Source organism: Xenopus laevis, chromosome 8S (assembly GCF_017654675.1).
Source record: "Xenopus laevis strain J_2021 chromosome 8S, Xenopus_laevis_v10.1, whole genome shotgun sequence".
Classification (NCBI taxonomy): Eukaryota; Metazoa; Chordata; class Amphibia; order Anura; family Pipidae; genus Xenopus; species Xenopus laevis.
In genome coordinates, this window is record NC_054386.1 from 6929181 (window position 1) to 6950369 (window position 21189).

A 21189-nucleotide genomic window follows, 5' to 3' on the forward strand; every position below is an offset into this window, starting at 1 on the left:
AATCAGCAGAAAAGAAGATGGGGAGCTACTGGGGCATCTTTGGAGACACAGATCTTTACTGCTAAAGGGCTGTGGTTGCCTTGGGCTGGTACAGAAGCACAAAACATAATGTACAAAATTTCCAGCTACATCTTTAGTTAGGCTTTAGTTCCCCTTTAAATCAACCCTGGCATGTTCAGTGGGAGCTTTAAAATATAATTTAATAAATTGTAGTTTGTAGAGGATCCAGCGCTGACCTTGACCATGAACACAACTATGTACTAATGTTATAAGTTATATTATTATTATTATTATAGTAACAAATGCTACACTTGCATCATCATGACATGACAGCTCTTACCAACAGCTCAGAACAGAATTGTGCAGAAAGACACATCCACCACTAGGTGTCGCCCTATGCACTTTCACGAATTGCGCATGCGTAGAGGAAGAGGGTTGTGGATTGGCCATTCCCGAACAATCGGATCTCGCGTTGTTTGGCGTGTGGAGGAACAGAAGAAGTGAAAGTGCAGTCTCACCGCCTGTTAGTGACGAGTTCGCTCCACCATGAGTTCTATTGGTACCGGGGTGAGTCTCTGTCAGTAGCCGCGGCGTTTATTCTCCTCGGAGCAGGATGTGAGCTGTTCCATAGCGAGAGAGTCCCGCGCTTTCAGGGGACACGTTTGTGTGCTGGGCCCTTATACCCGGGGCTGCAGCTCTATATAGTCGCACAGTCTCTGCTGCAAATGAAAGCGAAAGCCTCACAGTTGTGCTGCTGCTTCGGCTGATGCTGCTATTGTATATGAGCTGTGTGACTGGAATTACTGCCTATACCTTGCGTGGGATGTCCTCAGTCACCATGGCAACAGCACTGGCGTATTCTCTACACATACAGCAGGGCCTGGCTGCATACACTATGTATCCTGTCAGTTATATCCCTATAATACACAAAAGCCTTGAATATCTTGTAATTATATCCTTATAAACGGTGAGTTCTGATGTCATCAGTTATAAACGGTGAGTAGTGATGTCATTTCTGTCACGTGACTCACAGAAACTTGTGTATTATAATAAATAAAGTACCCCCAGTTGTAAAATATGAGGATATTAGAAGTTACCTCGGAGTTCCATGACCTGTATAAAAACACTCGGCCTTCGGCCTCGTGCTTTTACATATCTCCCAACTGTCCCTTTTTCGGAGGGACAGTCCCTCTTTTGACAGCTCAACCCGCAGTCCCTCATTTGTACTGGAAAGTCCCTCTTTTCTCTGCACTGAACAGCCAGAAAAAGAAACAAAGTTTCTCACTTAATTGGCTTTTAGCAGAGAGCCCAGAACAGCTAACAGGTGCAAATAAGATACTTTGTAACAATTTTGAGACACAAAAACACAGTTTAGATAAGGAGAAATATTTTCAAACTTTCATAACCTGCCAAATGTTGTAAAACAAACATGGTAATTAGGGGGTGTGGCCACAGAAAGGGGTGTGGTCAAAAAAAATTTGTCCCTCTTTTTACTTCCAAAATGTTGGGAGGTATGCTTTTATATGGTCATGAAACTCCTCAGTGACTTATAATATCCTTATATTTAACAAGAGGGGACACTTTATTCACTATATAATACACAAAAGCCATGAATATCTTGTAAATTATATCCTTATAAACGGTGAGTTCTGATGTCATCAGTTATAAACGGTGAGTTCTGATGTCATTTCTGTCACATGACTCACTGAAACTTGTGTATTATAATAAATAAAGTACCCCCAGGTGTAAAATATGAGGATATTAGAAGTTACCTCGGAGTTACATGACCTGTATAAAAACACTCGGCCTTCGGCCTCGTGTTTTTATATGGTCATGAAACTCCTCGGTAACTTATAATATCCTTATATTTTACAAGAGGGGGTACTTTATTCACTATATATTCTGCTCCTAGTGATGTCATCACTTATAAACGATGAGTAGTGATGTCATTATTGTCACGACTTGTGCCTTTAAGAGTGGCTTGGATGATTTTTTGGACAGACATAATATCAAAGGCTATTGTGATACTAAACTCTATAGTTAGTATAGATATGGGTATATAGAATTTATGTGAAAATATGGAGGGTGTGTGTATGGGGCTGGGTTTTCATTTGGAGGGGTTGGACTTGATGGACTTTGTCTTTTTTCAACCCAATTTAACGAACTATGTAACTATTATAATAAATGAAATATGAGGATATTAGACGTAATCTCAGAGTTTTGCCTCGTGCTTTTATATGGTCATGAAACTCCTCGGTGATTTATAATATCCTTATATTTTACAATAGGAGGTACTTTATTCACTATATAATACATAAAAGCCATGAATATCCTGTCAATTATATCCTTATAAACGGTGAGTTCTGATGTCATTTCGGTCACATGACGCACTGAAACTTGTGTATTATAATAAATAAAGTAATAACAGTTGCAAAATATGAGGATATTAGAAGTCACCTCGGAGTTCCATGACCTGTATAAAAACACTCGGCCTTCGGTCTCGTGTTTTTATATGGTCATGAAACTCCTCGGTAACTTATAATATCCTTATAATTTACAATAGGGGTACTTTATTCACTATATAATACACAAAAGCCATGAATATCCTGTCAATTATATCCTATTATATCCTCTATTTATTAGAGAACAGTACCGCCATGCTAATAAAACACCACTCCATTTCACAAATAAATCCCCGTCCAATCAGAAATGCTATGGGAACCTCCCTGTCCAATCATCCGGCAAAACAGAGGTGGGCGTGCGCTATGGTGCTGCAGACTCCTGTATAGCCACCCGTTACCTGGGACCTGTTACTTGGCAACCGGAACAGCATATTGTGAGTGGTGGCAGAAAGCGCAGCTCCCCGTGTTATCTGCCCGGCCTCTCTTGTACTGTCCGCTGGATTGTGACCATCACACTGTGTCACACCTACTAATAATTCCAGTTATCTTAATGGCACAGAAGGGCACCACACCACTCAATGGGGAGTCAATATAAAGGCAATAATATACAACCCGTGTCTCGAGGTTGGCAGGTATACGCTGGTCTATACCCACGTATTAAAGCCAGGGAAATTAAAGGTGTCTGGATGTATAGGAAGCGCCTGATCCCCCCAAGGACAAATAGAGGGGTTAGGTAATGTGGTACATGGCATGTTCGGCGGAAAACATGGCACATATATATGGGGTTGTTCACCTTTAGGGATGCACCGAATCCAGGATTCGGTTCGGGATTCAGCCTTTTTCAGCAGGATTCGGCCAAATCCTACTGCCTGGCCGAACCGAATCCTAATTTGCATATGCAAATTAGGGGCTGGGAGGGAAATTGCGTGACTTTTTGTCATAAAACAAGGAAGTAAAAAATGTTTTCCCCTTCCCACCCCTAATTTGCATATGCAAATTAGGGTTTGGTTCGGTATTCGGCCGAATCTTTCGCAAAGGATTCGGGGGTTCGGCCGAATCCAAAATAGTGGATTCCGTGCATCCCTATTCACCTTCTAACAACTAGTTGGTTTCTGATAGATCACCAGAAATAATGACTTTTTCCAATTACTCTATATTTTCTATATGTGACTGTTTTTCTAATATTGAAGTGTAAAGTGTCATTTTTCACCTCCTAAAGAAGCTCTGGGAGGGGGGTCGCCGACTCTTTAACTGTTCTAAATGGATACATTTAGTTGATCCATTTCTTATCTTTGTCCCTGCTGAGTAGAATCCCTGGGTTTCATTACAGGCAGCTGTTAGAATTGATACAATAGTTACTGATACTCCAGAGATGCTGCTGAGAAATGGATCAACTAATGTTGCAAAATTGGATCAGTTCAGAATCTGCACCTGAATTACTGAGCTGCCAGACTCAAACACCAGAGACACCAACATTCAACTTTACACTTAGATTTTGGAAAAAAATGTAAAAAATAAATAATGGAAAGTAATTGAAAAAGTCTTTATTTCTGGGGAACAATATAAAAACAACTGAATTTAAAACAGGTGAACAACCCCTTTAAATTTACGTTTAGTATGATCTAGAGAGAGAATTTCTGAGATAATTTGCAATTGGGTTTTAATTTTGTTATTATTTGTGGTTTTCGAGTTATTTGGCTTTTTATTCAGCAGCTCTCCAGTTTGCAATTTCAGCAGCCTGGTTGCTAGGGTACAAATCCCCCTAGCAACCATGCACTGATTTGAATAAGAGACTGGAATATGAATAGGAGAGGCCTGAATAGAAAGATGAGTAATAAAAAGTAGCAATAACAACACATCTGTAGCCTTACAGAGCATTTATTTTTTAGATGGAGTCAGTGACCCCCATTTAAAAGCTGAAAAGAAGGCAAATAATTCAAAAACTATAAAAATAATAAATAATGAAGACCAATTGAAAAGTTGATTTTAATTAGCAACTCTATAACATACTAAAGATTAACTTAAAGGTGAACCACCCCTTTAAAAGGTTATTTTGTCCCAGTTTAACCTGGCAATGTAAAACTGACCATACAATATGATTTATGCTGCTGATTTGGCCCCTTTAGATTTGTAAAATACAAAGCTGCAGTACAATGCAAGTGTTCTTTTTACATTTCTTAAATGTTTCATTTCAGTATGATCTTTCTGCCTCCACGTTTTCGCCAGATGGTCGGGTATTTCAGGTGGAATATGCAGCCAAAGCAGTCGAGAACAGCAGGTAAGAAAGTTATTCCGTTTTTATGTGAAGGCATATAGAATTTTTTTTTTCCAAAATGAATCAGTTAATAGTGCTGCTCCAGCAGAATTCTGCACTGAAATCCATTTCTCAAAAGAGCAAACAGATTTTTTTATATTCAATTTTGAAATCTGACATGGGGCTAGACATATTGTCAATTTTCCAGCTGCCCCAGGTCATGTGACTTGTGCTCTGATAAACTTCAATCACTCTTTACTGCTGTACTGCAAGTTGTGATATCACCCACCTCCCTTCCCCCCCCCCAGCAGCCAAACAAAAGAACAATGGGAAGGTAACCAGATAACAGCTCCCTAACACAAGATAACAGCTGCCTGGTAGATCTAAGAACAACACTCAATAGTAAAAACCCATGTCCCACTGAGACACTTTCAGTTACATTGAAAAGGAAAAACAGCAGCCTGCCCGAAAGCATTTCTCTCCTAAAGTGCAGGTACAAGTCACATGACCAGGGGCAGCTGGGAAATTGACAAAATGTCTAGCCCCATGTCAAATTTCGAAATTGAATATAAAAAAATCTGTTTGCTCTTTTGAGAAATGGATTTCAGTGCAGAATTCTGCTGGAGCAGCACTATTAACTGATGTGTTTTGAAAAAAAACATGTTTTCTGATGACAGGATCCCTTTAAGGCATTCTAATTTTAGTATTTTATAATCAGTAGATGGTTTATGCTCAGGCAACATGGTCACTAATGCTGCATTTAGTATTTAGTTGCACTGGGACACTAGTGTTTATCCATCATGTGACACAGGACAGAAGCACAAGAATGAATTGTGAGCTCTTCAGAGACACTGTCTGCTCAAATCCAGCTAAATGCAGTCACATTGATTGGGAGGCATTTCATAATGACCCAAAACATAGAGCCAAAGCAACCCAGGAGTTTATTAAAGCAAAGAAGTGGAATATTGTTGAATGGCCAAGTCAGTCACCTGATCTGAACCCAATTGAGCTGCATTTCACTTGTTGAAGACTAAACTTGGGACAGAAAGGCCACAAACAAACAGCAAGTGAAAGCGGCTGCAGTAAAGGCCTGGCAGAGCATTAAACAGGAGCAAACCCACAATCTGCTGATGTCCATGAGTTCAACATTTCAGATTGTCATTGCCAGCAAAGGGTTTTCAACCAAGAACTAGAAATTAACATTTTATTTTCAGTTTTTTCATTTGTCCAATTACTTTTGAGCCCCTGAAATGAAGTGATTGTGTTAAACACTGAATTAAAACTGGAAGTCTGCAGTTCAACTGCATCTGAGTTGTTTCATTTAAAATTCATTGTGGTCATGTGCAGAACCAAAATAAGAAAAAAGTTGTCTCTCTCCAAATAGTTATGGGCCTAACTGTGTGTGTGTGTGTATATAGAAACATGGAGGAGCACACCCCAAACCTGTTTAGCAATTTGCCCAGGTGCTGGTAAATAAAGTAACATAGTACTGCACTCAATGGGAATACTTGTGAAAAAAAAGCAAGATTTATTGAAAAATCCAACGTTTTGAACACCAACTGTGCTCTTACTCAAGGATCATAATGTATGGAATACGGCCGGTCAGACCGCATCAGCGTACCATCTGCAATCCAACGGGATATTTACCCCATCCCGATTGTCATCTGCCCGACTTTTAGCCGGATATCGATCGGGGAAGCCGGTCGGAGGGCCCACAAATGGGCCAATAAGCTGCCCACTGCAGTCTGTCTGCTGCTTTTATCGGGCCCGTGTATGGCCACCTTAATTCGTTTTGTTTGTATGTGTAATTATTTTTTCCCTTTGTGATCTTGGGTCTGCAGTGTAACATGCTGTTAATCTTACAAATGAATAGAAACCTGTGTTTTTGGGATCATATATAATTTCATCAAATGATTATGTTTTTTATTATTGCCTTTAATGTAGGGATGCACCGAATCCAGGATTCGGTTCGGGATATGGCCAGGATTCGGCCTTTTTCGGCAGGATTTGAAATTGGCCGAATCCTTCTGCTAGGCCGAACCGAATCTGAACCCTAATTTGCATATGCAAATTAGGGGCGGGAGGGAAATCATGTGACTTTTTATCAGAAAACAAGGACGTAAAAATGTTTCCCCTTCCCACCCCTAATTTGCATATGCCTGGCAGAAGGATTCGGCCAATTCCAAATCCTGCTGAAAAAGGCCGAATCCTGGCCTTATCCCGAACCGAATCCTGGATTTGGTGCATCCCTACATTAATGGCAATAATAAAAAAAATAATCATTTGATGAAATTATATATGATCCCAAAAACACGGGTTTCTATTCATTTGTAAGATTAACAGCATGTTACACTGCAGACCCAAGATCACAAAGGGAAAAAAAAATAATTACACATACAAACAAAACGAATTAAAGGGATACTGTCATGGGAAAAAACATTTTTTTCAAAATGAATCAGTTAATAGTGCTGCTCCAGCAGAATTCTGCACTGAAATCCATTTCTCAAAAGAGCAAACAGATTTTTTTATATTCAATTTTGAAATCTTACATAGGGCTTGACATATTGTCAATTTCCCAGCTGCCCCAAGTCATGTGACTTGTGCTCTGATAAACTTCAATCACTCTTTACTGCTGTACTGCAAGTTGGAGTGATATCACCCCCTCCCTTTTTCCCCCCAGCAGCCAAACAAAAGAACAATGGGAAGGTGACCAGATAACAGCTCCCTAACACAAGATAACAGCTGCCTGGTAGATCTAAGAACAACACTCAATAGTAAAAACCCATGTCCCACTGAGACACATTCAGTTACATTGAGAAGGAAAAACTGCCAGAAAGCATTTCTCTCCTAAAGTGTTTTTTTTTTGCTTCTACCTTGTAGCACAGCTATTGCCATCAGATGTAAAGATGGAGTTGTGTTTGGCGTAGAGAAACTCGTGTTGTCCAAATTATATGAAGAAGGATCTAACAAGCGCATCTTTAATGTGGATCGTCATGTCGGTATGGTAAGGAGCTGACTTCTGTTTATTAAGAACATAAAATAAAGATGACCTATTTCCAATGGAAGGCTTATATAGTATATGAAATCCTTTCATATTATTGCTAGTGTCCCTTTAAATGTGTAGGAGTAGCGTTAGATGCATTAGTATACAGATGAATGCATCACTCTGCATATACATTGGTTTTATAGGCAGTAGCAGGTCTTCTGGCAGATGCACGGTCCTTAGCTGATATTGCACGAGAAGAAGCCTCAAATTTCCGGGCAAACTATGGTTATGACATTCCTTTAAAGGTACTTTGGTTTCCTGAATTATCACTCTTTGTTTTTGTTAATGTAATTAACTTTAAAAAGTCATTTGTTTCCCTTTGCCTCCCTCATCTTGTATTTCAGCATCTTTCAGACAGAGTGGCCATGTATGCGCATGCATACACACTGTACAGCGCTGTCCGACCGTTCGGATGCAGGTATGACAAATACTTCATCCCTCTTATCAACACTGAGCTATCATTTTTATAAGCGCACAAATTGTGTAGCAAATATGTTCAGTATAACTACGCTGCTGCTTTTTTTTTTAGCTAGACTCTTTACCCTGTCCCTGTATTATTTTATTATGTAAATACAGGTATGGGACCTGTTGTCCAGAATGCTCGTGACCTGGGGTTTTCCAGATAATGGATCTTTCTATAATTTAGATCTTCATACCTTAAGTCTACTAGAAAATCATTTAAACATTAAAGGGGTTGTTCACCTTTGAGAGAACTTTTAGTATGATATTCTGAGACAATTTGCAATCTGTTTTAATTTTTTATTGAAGGTTTTTGAGTTATTTAACTTTTTATTCAGCAGCATCTTCAATTTTCATTTTAAGCAATCTTGTAACTAGGGCACAAATTCCCCTAGCAACCATGCATTGATTTGAATAAGCGACTGGAATATGAATAGGAGAGGCCTGAATAGCAGGATTAGCAATAAAATAACAATACATTTGTAGCCTTACAGAGCATTTGTTTTTTTAGAAGGGAGTCAGCGAAGACAAATAACTATAAAACCAATTAAAAAGTTGATTAGAATTGGTTGTTCTATAACATACTAAAAGTTACTTTTAAAGGTGAACCCCTTTTAATGAACCTACTGGTTTTGCATCCAATAAAGATGAATTATATCTTTATTGGGATCAAGTACAAGCTACCGTTTTATTATTACAGAGAAAAAATAAATTATTCATAAAAATATTGATTATAATGGAATCTATGGGAGACAGCTTTTCTGTAATTTGGAGCTTTCTGGATAATGGCTTTCCAGATAACCGATCCCACACCTGTATTATGTTATTGCTTTGAGTGAGAATTATAACTTCTGTGTCTGCTATGGAATAATAACATTAGCATAACTCCAAACTGTTGTCAGTATTTGTGAGTTTTTTTAATGAGCGATAACAAACTACATAGAATGAAGAAGAAAAAATGCACCAAACACCATCAGTTATTGAAGGTTGTTTTCATAGACCATCAATGACAAGTGTAATGTCCCTTTAAAGGAGAGCTAAAGCGTAACTAAAGTATCTAGAAATGTTGTACATGATGTTTTGTGCTTCTGTACCAGCCCAAGTCAACCACAGCCCTTTAGCAGTAAAGATCTGTGTCTCCAAAGATGCCCCAGTAGCTCCCCATCTTCTTTTCTGCTGATTCACTGCACATGCTCTGTGCTGCTGTCACTTACTGAGCTTAGGGACCCACTCACAATATACAGTACACATAGAATAGAAATGTCACAATATAAGGCTAATTAGTAATTAATACACATAATTACTACATGGCAGCACAGAAACCAGTGCAATTAGCATCAGAATTTAATAATCAGCAAACCTGTAGCATCAGCTTATATTACAGCCAGGGAAGCTCATTTTCTGCTGGATAATTAGTGACGAGCCCTAAGCTTAGCTTCTCAACAGCCAATCAGAGCCCACTGAGCATGTGAGTGTCACAGACACTTTCCAAGATGGTGACCCCCTGTGACAAGTTTGAAGTCCTGGATCATTGCTGCTATTGACAAGCTGAAACTTTAGCCTCGTGCAATAAGTTCACTATATAAAACATGCCATTTTTAGTCATATTAATTTTTAGGGTTTAGAAAAAAAAAATCAATGTAGTCTATAGTTTATTAGCACTGACTTCTATTGGATGAAATCTTGCTGATAAATTTCACTCATCACTAATGACTATTTTTCGGCAGGTTCCCCCATGAAAACAAAAAAGGCCATAAGCTACAGCGGGTGAAGAAAATGTGTTGGGCCTCAAAACAAAAATTGTTTCTCATCAAATAAAAATTAGTCGCCCATAGATTTAGGGGGTTATTTATCAAAGTCCGAATTTATCTCAATATTTTCTGCTACAAACTCTGATCAAATCCGCTCTGGTAGTTTCCGCTTATTTATTACATTTTCCTGAAAATTTGCTTTGCGGGAAAAAATCAGATTTTTCACAATTTTTTCTGTTTTTTTCTAAATTTTAACCCGAAAACTCCATAAAACTTCAGGGTATTGCACGAAACCCAACGCACAGCAAAAAATCATTGGGACTTCTCCCATTGACTTATATGCAACCTCGACAGGTCTGAGATGCCAGATTTTCTCATTCAGACTTTTCCATCCTCAGGGTTTATTAAATTCTGAAAAATTCTAGATTTTTAAAAAGTCTGATTTTATAAAAAATAAAAAAAAATCACGAATTTCATGATTTTTGCATTCGGAGTCACTAATAGCCAAGCCTGCCATAGTAATAGGGATTTTTTTTATTGCTCTTGGCTATGATAAAGAGAATATTGATAATATTTATGTTGTGAACAATGTATTTCTCTCTTCATCACTGTTGTTATTGTGCAGTTTTATGCTGGGATCTTATAATGAAGACGATGATGCTCAGTTATACATGGTGGATCCATCAGGCATTTCCTATGTGAGTTACATAAGTGTGACATTGTTTTGTTTGTTTAAAAAAACATTTTTCAAGATAAATTAATACATTTTTGTAATCCACATAAAAAAACTCCCCACACTACAAAATATGTTGTTTCTTTATTAATACATGTCAGTAATAATACATTTTTCAAATGATCTGTTAATGTTACATTTGCTTACTATTCGTTGGTTCTTTGGAATACTCAGTGTAGTAGCAGTATACTTCGGATTACTTTCATTCTATATTTTTCTCACCCTTCCATACACTGAGGACTTAATACAAGTATCCCACTTTTTGAAGGGGAAACTATAAAAACCCATGCTCAAAACCCACTGAGCATGTGAGTGTCACAGACACTTTCCAAGATGGTGACCCCCTGTGACAAGTTTGAAGTCCTGGATCATTGCTGCTATTGACAAGCTGAAACTTGAGCCTCGTGCAATAAGTTCAGTATAAAATATGGCATTTTTAACCATATTCATTTTTAAGCTTTAGTTCTCCTTTAACCTTGTGTTCAAGGTTAAAGCAAGTTTGCTTTCATAGATCATTATTTTAGGTAACATGACACTGACATATATTTTATAGTAAAATTGCACGAGCATTTTGCAGCAGTGACATATTTTTGTTTGATATGCAACATGTAGGAAAATGCAAGTTATTCATATATTTCAATGACATTTATGCTGATAAAAAATCTTTTTTTTTTGTGTGTGCGTATTTCAGGGCTACTGGGGTTGTGCAATTGGGAAGGCCAAACAGGCTGCTAAGACAGAGATTGAAAAGCTTCAGGTATGATATTGACCTATGGAATATAGTGCCCTGTTGGATCTAATTGCTATTGCCTTCATGCTTGTGATTACTCAGGATTTCTCCCTGTTGAAGGAGAACTTATCACCCCCAAAAAGAAATCTCTACTTTTTTTTCATGATATTTGAGTTAAGACAACTAATGTTGGTGTTGTCTCCAGACATTGCGTCAGCATAGTCAGCTCAGCATTGCTGTGGAGAAAGCATAATAACACTATAAAACTGCTGCTATCATGAAAACACTACAGAAAGAAAAATGGATTGAAGTGGAAAAAGTGCTAAAAAGACTCAGTTATTTTACAACTGTTTTGAAGTGTTTTGTTCTCATATAAAAGGGTTGTTCACCTTTAAATTACCTTTTAGTATGATGTAGAGAGAGGGATAATCTGGGAGGATTTCAGTTGTTTTTCATTTTTTTATTATTTGTGATTTTGACCTAACACTGCTAGGTAAGCATGAAACGTGTTAGGCTCCATGTGGGTTTTTTTTTGTTGATTCTTAATATGATGTAATAAAACTTTCTTTATGAAAAGCATGGATATAGAGAAATTATTTGAACTTGTTTCGTCACTAGTAGGGATGCACCGAATCCTTTGTGAAAGATTCGGCCGAATACCGAACTGAATCCAAACCCTAATTGCCATATGCAAATTAGGGGTGGGAAGGGGGAAAAAGGTTACTTCCTTATTTTGTGATAAAAAGTTGCACGATTTGCCCCCCACCCCTAATTTACATATGCAAATTAGGGTTCGGCCGAATCCCGAACCGAATCCTGGATTCGGTGCATCCCTAGTCACTAGAGGTCTCTGTCATGCCATAACATTTACTATATATTTACTGAGTTCTGTGATCCAGCCTTTTTTTGTGGATTAATATCTGTAAGTAAACGAAATACTCCAAGCAACGGCTATTTGCACGAACTTTATATGGTTATAACCGTCTTTCCTCCCATGCTCCAAAAACAGACAAATTATGAATGGCCCTCTCCCCTGAGCAGAGACACTGAATTATGAACATGTTGGCAAGATAGTGCTTTCTTTGTGAATACTAATATGTCTGTAACTAACAGATGTCTGTATTTGTATTTAACAGATGAAAGAAATGACCTGCCGTGATGCAGTCAAAGAGGTGGCAAAAATGTAAGTATAAGACTGCTTAGTTTGAGGTGTAGTAGGTGCGAATACTACTTAACCTGGCTTTGCCCACCAACAATGCCAGCATCTAGTTGGAAGAGTAGAAGCAATTGAAGGACCAATTCAGAATGAGATATTGGGCAATTTTGGATATTATGGGCACATTAATAAAGGGCAAAGGGGAAGTGCAGAAATACCAAGAGCAGCCTTTAGAGGCCCATACTCAAAATAATGTTGCCTATAACTACAGTCTCTGCTCTGTGCAAGATTAAATATCCAGTACAATGCACCTCTCAATGCACAGCTCTTACTAGCCCAAACAGGCTATGTACCCAATGGCTGCCTTAAAGGAGAACCAAACCCTTATTAAAATCCCCTACCCTACATAGACCCTCCCCCACCAGCCTAGGTGTTACTAGGGATGCACCAAATCTAGGATTCAGTTCAGGATTCTGCCTTTTTTTAACAGGATTCTGACAAATCCATCTGCCAGGCCAAACCTAATTTGCATATGCAAATTAGGGATGGGAGGAAAATTGCGTGACTGTCACAAAACAAGGAAGTAAAAAATGTTTTCCCCTTCCCATCCCTAATTTGCATATGCAAATTAGGTTCAGCCTGGAAGGTGGATTTGTCAGAATTTGCATATGCAAATTAGGCCTCAGTATTAGGCCGAATCTTTCTCGGAGGTTCAGCCAAAATGGTGGATGCGGTGCATCCCTGGGTAAATACCCCAAACTTTTTACTTACCCTTCATTGCAGCTTCAGGGCATCAGAGTTTAGGGGCGTCATCTTCTTCTCTTCGGGAAGAGATTGGCATGTCTGCGCTTGCACAGTTGGCACAATCTGCCAGACCCGGACAACTGCGCATGCACCGAAAGCCATGAAATTGGCGAAGCGCTGGAAGACCCGAAGATTACCGAAGGGAAGAAGATGGCGCCCGTGATCTGATGCCCTGAATCTTCAATGAAGAATAAGTAAAGAGTTACGGCATTTAACCGGGGTAACACCTAGGCTGGGGAGGGGGGGAGCAGTTCTATGTAGGGTAGGGGATTTTAATAAAAAGGGGTTTGTTCTCCTTTAAAGGAGAACTAAAGCTTAACTAAAGAAGTAGGCTAGAAATGTTGGACATTATGTTTTGTGTTTCTGTACCAGCCCAAGGCAACCACAGCCCTTTAGCAGTAAAGATCTGTGTCTCCAAAGATGCCCAAGTAGCTCCCCATCTTCTTTTCTGCTGATTCACTGCACATGCTCTGTGCTGCTGTCACTTACTGAGCTTAGGGACCCACTCACAATATACAGTACACATAGAATAGAAATGTCACAATATAAGGCTGATTAGTAATTAATACACATAATTACTACATGGCAGCACAGAAACCAGTGCAATTAGCATCAGAATTGAATAATCAGCAAACCTGTAGCATCAGCTTATATTACAGCCAGGGTAGCTCATTTTCTACTGGATAATTAGTGACGAGCCCTAAGCTTAGCTTCTCAACAGCCAATCAGAGCCCACTGAGCATGTGAGTGTCACAGACACTTTCCAAGATGGTGATCCCCTGTGACAAGTTTGAAGTCCTGGATCATTGCTGCTATTGACAAGCTCAAACTTTAGCCTCGTGCAATAAGTTCACTATATAAAATATGGCATTTTTAGCCACATTCATTTTTAGGGTTTAGTTTGCCTTTAAGCACGAGGTAAGTGAATGGCTGCCTGTACTCTAGGAATGTGCCAGGATTGCTGATGTGCTGCCCCTTCTATATGCAACATTGCTGAGTGTGGGTTGTGTTAAAGGAAAACTATACCCCCCAAACAATGTAGGTCTCTATTAAAAGATACTGAGTAAAACAGCTCATATGTAAAACACTGCTTCATGTAAATGAACCATTATCATAATAATATACTTTTTTAGTAGTATGTGCCATTGGGTAATCATAAATAGAAAATTGCCATTTTAAAAAATAAGGGCCGCCCCCAGAGATCGTAAGATTCACTGTGCACACATACAAACCACATGTAAGGTCACATGAGCCAATTAACAGACAGAGTTCTGCCTTTTGCTTCCTCACTTCTTCCTGTTACAGTTAGAGCTGCAGTATTTCTGGTCAGGTGATCTCTGAGGCAGCACAGATAGAGTCACGAAATGGTGGTTCAAGGCAAGAGATGTAAAAGGGCAATATTTATGTAAATATATATTCCAGTTTGGTAAGATTCTTTAATATGTCATTCAATTTGATGTAAACTATCTGTTGCTTTAGTATTCATTTTGGGGGTATAGTTTTCCTTTAAAGCACAGCTTTTGCTTTAATTGTCCTATTACAAACAAATATTATTGTGATATATAATGAATACAGGGACAGTTGAATTTCATTCTTTTGTTGACTTGTTAGATTTCAATGAGAATAATGAAATCTCTACTCTGCACTGTTTTCACAGAATCTACATTGTCCATGATGAAGTGAAAGACAAGTCATTTGAACTGGAATTAAGCTGGGTTGGCAAAAGTAAGATAATTACTCCCCTGTGTGATAATAAACAGAAGTTTTGCTCTGCATAAAGTGGGGGCAATCAGTAGATAAATATAGCTTCCTTAGCAGGCCTACTGGGTGATTTCTATTCCATCGGTAATAAATAATGAAACCTGCATAAACAATCACTATGGTTGTTAGAAAATACATAGAGAAAGTATATTTGACTAATATTGAAGGTAAAACAATCCTATTGGGTTTATTTAAAGGGATTGTTCCCCTTCCAACCTTTCAGTTCGTTTCAGATAGTTCACCAGAAATAAAGACTTTTTTCAAATATTTTCTAATATGTGACTGCCGCTGTTATAATTGATATAAGTTACTAATATTTCACAGACGCTGCTCAGAAATGTGTCCTAGTTACATAGTTAAAGAAAGGGGCTGTTCGCCTTCAAAACACTTTTTTTCAGTTCAGTTGTTTTCAGATTGTTCCCCAGAAATAAAGATTTTTTTCAATTACTTTCCATTTATTTTTTACAGTTTTTCCAAAATCTAAGTGTAAAGTTGAATGTTGGTGTCTCTGGTGTGTGAGTCTGGCAGCTCAGTAATTCAGGCGCAGACTCTGAACTGTTACAATTTTACAACATTGAGTTGATCCATTTCTCAGCAGCATCTCTGGAGTATTAGCAACTATTGTATCAAGTCTAACAGCTGCCTGTAATGAAACCCAGAGATTCTGCTCAGCAGGGACAAAGATAACAAATGTATCAACTTAATGTATCAATTTAGAACAGTTTACAGGGTCGGCGACCCCACCTCCCAGAGCTGCTTCAGAAGGTGAATCATGACACTTTAAACTTCAATATTAGAAAAACAGTCACACATAGAAAGTGATTGGAAAAAGTCGTTATTTCTGGTGATCTATCTGAAAACAACTAGTTGTTTGAAGGTGAACTAACCCTTTACAGATGAGCACTGATGAGTATGTAATGCTCATCTGGAGCACTGCATACTCCAGATGAGGCCTCACCAGGGACCTATAAAGAGGCTTAATTATGTTTTCATCCCTTGAGTTAAAGGACCAGTAACACAATTATTTTCAAGTTCAAAATCCACTCTACCCTTTTCCACCTGCAGATCTAACTCTCAGAAATGGTACTATGATTAATGCTTAATAAAAAAAAAATACCAGCTTCCGGACGTACTCTGTCTTTCCCAAAAAGCGACTGCAAGATCCGATGTGCGTTGCTCGACCTCTCCTCCTTGCCAGCCTTCTAAACCCGGAAGTTAGTTTTGGCTGCGGCCAGTGTAACTTCTTTGGCGTCTTATTTCTGTAAGAGCAGGAGAGTGACAGACTGCAGCAGCACATTGGTCAGCAATAAATCTAAAAACTAACAAGACCCCTCCTAATTCGGTGCGTGCATTCCTTTACCTCTTCCCTGCTTTTACAGAAATAAATTATGCCGAAGAAGTTACACTGGCTGCAGCCAAAACTAACTTCCGGTTTAGAAGGCTGGCAAGGAGGAGATGTCGAGCAACGCACATCAGATCTTGCAGTCGCCTTTTGGGAAAGACATCCGGAATCTGTGTTTTATAATGGTATTTTTTTTATTAAGCATTAATCATAATGCCATTTGTGAGAGAGAGATCTGCAGGTGGAAAAAGGTAGAGTGGATTTTGAACTAGTGTTACTGGTCCTTTAATGTCTTTTTTATACAAGACAGAACATTATTTGCTTTAGTAGCCACAGAATGACACTGCCCAGAATTAGACAACTTTTAATCTACAAAAAAACCCAGATCCTTCTCATTTAAGGAAACTCCCAACACACTGCCATTTAGTGTATAGCTAAGCATTCTGGATAACAGGTCCCATACCTGTACTTCATGTTGGTGCTATAATTTCCATGGCACTTAAGTAAGTGGGGTGCAGAAACCAGTGTTAACTGCATGTATGAGAGTGCAGTTGTATTTAATATTGTGGTACAGAGTTTGTACTTGAGAATGAGTTTCCCTTTAAATAACATTCCCAACATATTGTTTTTATTTGCTCACAACCAGTAACCAACGGAAAGCATGAAATAGTCCCAAAAGATATTCGGGAAGAAGCAGAAAAATATGCAAAGGTAAATCTCACGGAAGTTGTTGGTTTTGTATAAAGTGTCTTTGGAAGTCTGTATATAATACATACATCTTTCTTATAACAGGAATCTTTAGAAGAGGAGGAGGATTCTGATGATGACAATATGTAACATCCAGTGGTAACTCGGTCTGTTCACTAAGAATACTGGGGTTTTTTATGTATAAATATATGAAAAGGAACCTGCAACCTCAATGTGTGACAAAATGGCAGTAAAATAGTTCTTTTTAATCTTTGTGTGATGCATAATCATATTTTGCTGCGAATGTGCGACATCGCTAAACGGGCGGATCTTTCCCCAATATGCCACTTACGGCATGGCTATATCGGGGGTAATTCGAACGTTTGGCCGAACAATTGAGTTACGATACGCCAAGGGGCTCAGACGGGTCGGTTAAAAATCAAACCTTCCCGATTGATATCGTGGCCAGATATCGATCGGGAAAACCTGTTGGAAGCCCCCATACACGGGCAGATAAGCTGTCAAATTGGTCTAAACGACTGATATCTGCAGCTTTATCTGCCCGTGTATGGCCACCTTAACATTTGGCATCCCAATTGCACAAAGCCTTTCCTTCTCCTTTAAGCCTACGGTTTTTAATAAAAATAAAAAGCTATGGGCAAACTAGTTAAATTGCTAGTGCACAATATAATACTCCTACATAATTGAGTTCTGCTTATCCGAGCTCTGAGAATTAAATTATCTAGCTTGCAAGAACCAAACAGCTTCAGTTTCCTGGTTTGCCCCGTTTAACTCAAGAAATAACAAAAGCCATCATTTTCGCCTGTTTTAGGGACCAGTCCTGTGCGGAAACGCTGTGTTTTTTTTGTTTTTTTAAAAAAAGCCGACCACTAATTAGTTCCAAGCTTGGGCAAGGGCACACTTGGTAACTGTAGCTCACATACTCAGCAGGGGGAATGAGCAGCCATTGCCTTCATTCAGCTGTGTAAACATGAAAATCAGCTGTGAGTAATCTGCTCAATGTTTTGTACTACATTTAGTGCCGGCCTATTACTTTTCACAGACAAATCGCTCACTAATTGAACAGATTCCACACACAGCACATGAGCCAATTGACAAGAATGAAGATTTACACTTGTGGGGTCTCTTGAGAAGGAAAGGTTACAATTAATAAGCTTTATCAGAAAGCTCTATATAAATACACCAGTAAACCCCCAAAGTAATGCTGATCTGAGTCCTCTGTCAAAAGAAACAGCACATTTCTTTCCTTCTATTGTGTACTCATGGGCTTCTGTATCAGACTTCCTGCCTTCAGCTTAAACCTCCTTGCCCCGGGCGTGAGCATGCTCAGTTTGCTCCTCTCCCCCCCCCCCCCCTTCTCTGCTGTAATCTGATCCCAGAGCAGGGAGAGACTCAGGCAGGAAGTGATGTCACACCATGATAAAACTGCAGCTGTTATCCTAAACAAACGGCTTCTAGAGCTTTTTACTCAGGTATGGTAAAACATTCTACAGAATAAATATAGCATTCTAGCTTGCACTATTGTGGCTAATCTATTGCCAATAAACTGCCTCCGTAGCTTTCCTTCTCCTTTAAAAAAAAGTAGTGTTTCATGCCGATTTATTGAATATTTCTGCAAAAACCATAATCCCTCCCTTCCTGCTCCTTGAATTCCCAGGCTCTCAGCTCACTGCACTGTAGGACAGGAACCAATCAGCAGCTAGCAGGACCTGGTAGGGAACTGAAGCCTGTGCTTGTGTGACTGCAGGGATGTGATTGGCTGCCCCCTCCTACTGTGCTGCTGGCAGCAACCCTTAGGACACGCCCACCCCTCATTTTAAACACAGACAGGGACAATTTTTAAAGACTTATTAGTTTTTAGCACCATATAAAACCAGTACCAAATATTACTTTTAATTGCCTACAAAATTAGGGGTTTTTTTTATCCTATGTCTCCTTTAAAGCTAGGACAATGGAAAACAAGGATAATGAGACCGCCTTGATACCCAAACAACCTTCAGCTCAGCAGGTGGCCAATTGCTCACACAATTGCTCCTAACATTTATTTTAAAGGGCAAGTCAACCCCCAAAAAAAAGTGCCTGATAAAAGCAAACAGAATTCTAAGCAACTTTGCAATATACATTCATTACAAATTTTCAATCGAGAGAGAGACAATGTCAGACAAGGCAGCTGATTAACAGACCTGTCTTTGCTTCTGGGGAACTCAGACTTTTGCGACACTGTTTAAAAAGTAACAAACAGGAGTTAAGCAAATACTGCTTTCAATAGCAATTATATTTCACAGATAACAATAAATGTATATTGGACACTTGCTTAAAATTGCCCTTTAATTCGTGCATTTTTATTGTTTTAAAGTCACCAAGACCATATGCAACCATTGGTCAGCCAATTATTACTGGGAAATGCATGCAGTGATCTTAGTAGAACATCACATAGCTTTATAAGTGATTAAAAGGAGGAATTGTGACAGGTGGCTTAAAAAGTCTTCCTACAACTCAGTGTAAGAATTCAGGAGGGCAGTCTCTCCCGGTGTATCCTGCACAACAGATCTAGACGGATACTTGTAGTTGCACAATGGACAGTGTAAAGCTAGAAGGAAGCTTTCTATGATGATACTGAAATGTCAGCACAAGCAATCATTCACTTAGAAAACTAAAGGTAAAATTGCACTGACCGACACATGAGATGGGATGGCTGTAAAGAGCCCAGGGTTTGTGCATTTATTGAAGGAGAGTTGACCCAGGTTAGCAGGTTACACTTTAGGGTGAGGGCACACCTGGAGATTGGGGGGAGATGTAGACACCTGGCGACTAATCTCTTCTTTGGGGGGCGACTAATCTCCCCGAACTGCTTCCCCATGTCTTCAGTCAATGAAAAACCACCTGCGCCAATGCACTCGCGGTGCTTCGATTTCCAAGTCGCCCGAAGTTTCCTCAAGCCATAATTGGATTTGGCTGATGATCCTATTAGATCAGAGAGGATACTGTTTTGTGAGGTACAAGCTACAGTAATATTGAAATGGTTACACCGCACACCTGGAATTTTACTCACTTTTTCTGCTTTAGTGGTGCTGGTTATTCTTCGGCCTGACGTGGCCTTCCACGGGAGGTTGTACCCCCCGAAACGTTGATATTGGTGGTGAACACAAATAAAAGAAAACTGCAGAAAATTGGTGTGTGCGGATCCATAATTGAAACAAGCTACAGTAAGCCTGCAAGCACTTGTGTTCTCATTTGAACCAAGTAAGTAGTAAGGATGGGACGACAGAGCAATTTCTTCTAAGGGCAGGGGCATACTAAGGTACCGAGGGAGATTAGTAGCCCGAAGAAGGTTTTTTTTCCATTTGGGCAACTAATCTCCCTGCGGGCTAAAATCTAAATCGCCGGTGGGATGGCACTCTGAGCACTTTGTTTTCCGAAGTCGCCCAAAGTTTCATTGTGAGGCAACTTCGGAAAACGAAGCGCTCCGACTGCCATCCCGCCGGCAATTTAAATTCTAGCCCACGGGGAGGCAGTTCGGGGAGATTAGTCGTCCGAAGTAGAAATGGTTTGTTGATGGGCGACTAATCTCCCCTAATAGCTTTGTTTGCCCCTGCCCTAAGGGTTTTGTTCTAAGAACATCTGACTGCCCAAATCGGATGCATTATGTTTCAATCGTTGGACCCTAGGGCCCACGATTGGATCAGCCTGATATCACCAACTTCATTGTGGACATATCCGGGAGAAATCCGCTCGTTTGGTGACATCGCCAAACGAGTGGATATTTGCGTCTATGGCCACGTTTAGTAGGGTGACAAACAAGCACATAAATAAATGAATTCAAATCCTGCAGCAAATTAGCAAAGCTGATGTGAGAAGTTTTTATGGGGACAAAATTATGCGATGAATTTAGAGCGATAGTATTCCATATCCTTTAGTGCATTTTAGATGAGCTGAATGATACAAAGCAGCACATAGTAAAAATAAACCCCAAAACAAAACCACAAGCAATAGTAAACTAAAAACTCAATTCAGTCAGAGGTATGGAGAACTTACTTCAAGCA

At 39.3% G+C, this 21189-nt stretch overlaps 2 protein-coding genes across 2 annotated transcripts; one reads left to right on the plus strand and one right to left on the minus strand.

The window, feature by feature from the left end:
- The first annotated feature begins 481 nt into the window (after window positions 1–481).
- Window positions 482–17391, plus strand: psma3.S (proteasome subunit alpha 3 S homeolog). Its single transcript, NM_001086516.1, is given in 11 exon segments — window positions 482–567; window positions 4598–4680; window positions 7537–7660; window positions 7846–7947; window positions 8047–8120; window positions 10538–10610; window positions 11337–11402; window positions 12512–12558; window positions 14993–15060; window positions 17085–17149; window positions 17231–17391. Coding segments are annotated over 11 exon segments (768 nt in total). The 5' UTR covers window positions 482–546; the 3' UTR covers window positions 17276–17391.
- Window positions 17392–18001: 610 nt separating this feature from the next.
- LOC108699748 lies at window positions 18002–20559 on the minus strand. Its single transcript, XM_018232275.2, has 2 exons — window positions 19822–20559; window positions 18002–18106 (listed from the first exon to the last, which is right to left on the minus strand). Exons 1-2 carry the CDS (start codon window positions 20439–20441, stop codon window positions 18103–18105), a joined length of 624 nt encoding a protein of 207 aa, XP_018087764.1. The 5' UTR covers window positions 20442–20559; the 3' UTR covers window positions 18002–18102.
- Between the last annotated feature and the right edge of the window lie 630 nt (window positions 20560–21189).

Coding starts and splice junctions, on each gene's coding strand:
- LOC108699748 (XM_018232275.2), bottom strand. CDS start 20,441: ATGCCCCTGCCCTTAGAAGAAATTGCTCTGTCGTCCCATCCTTACTAC.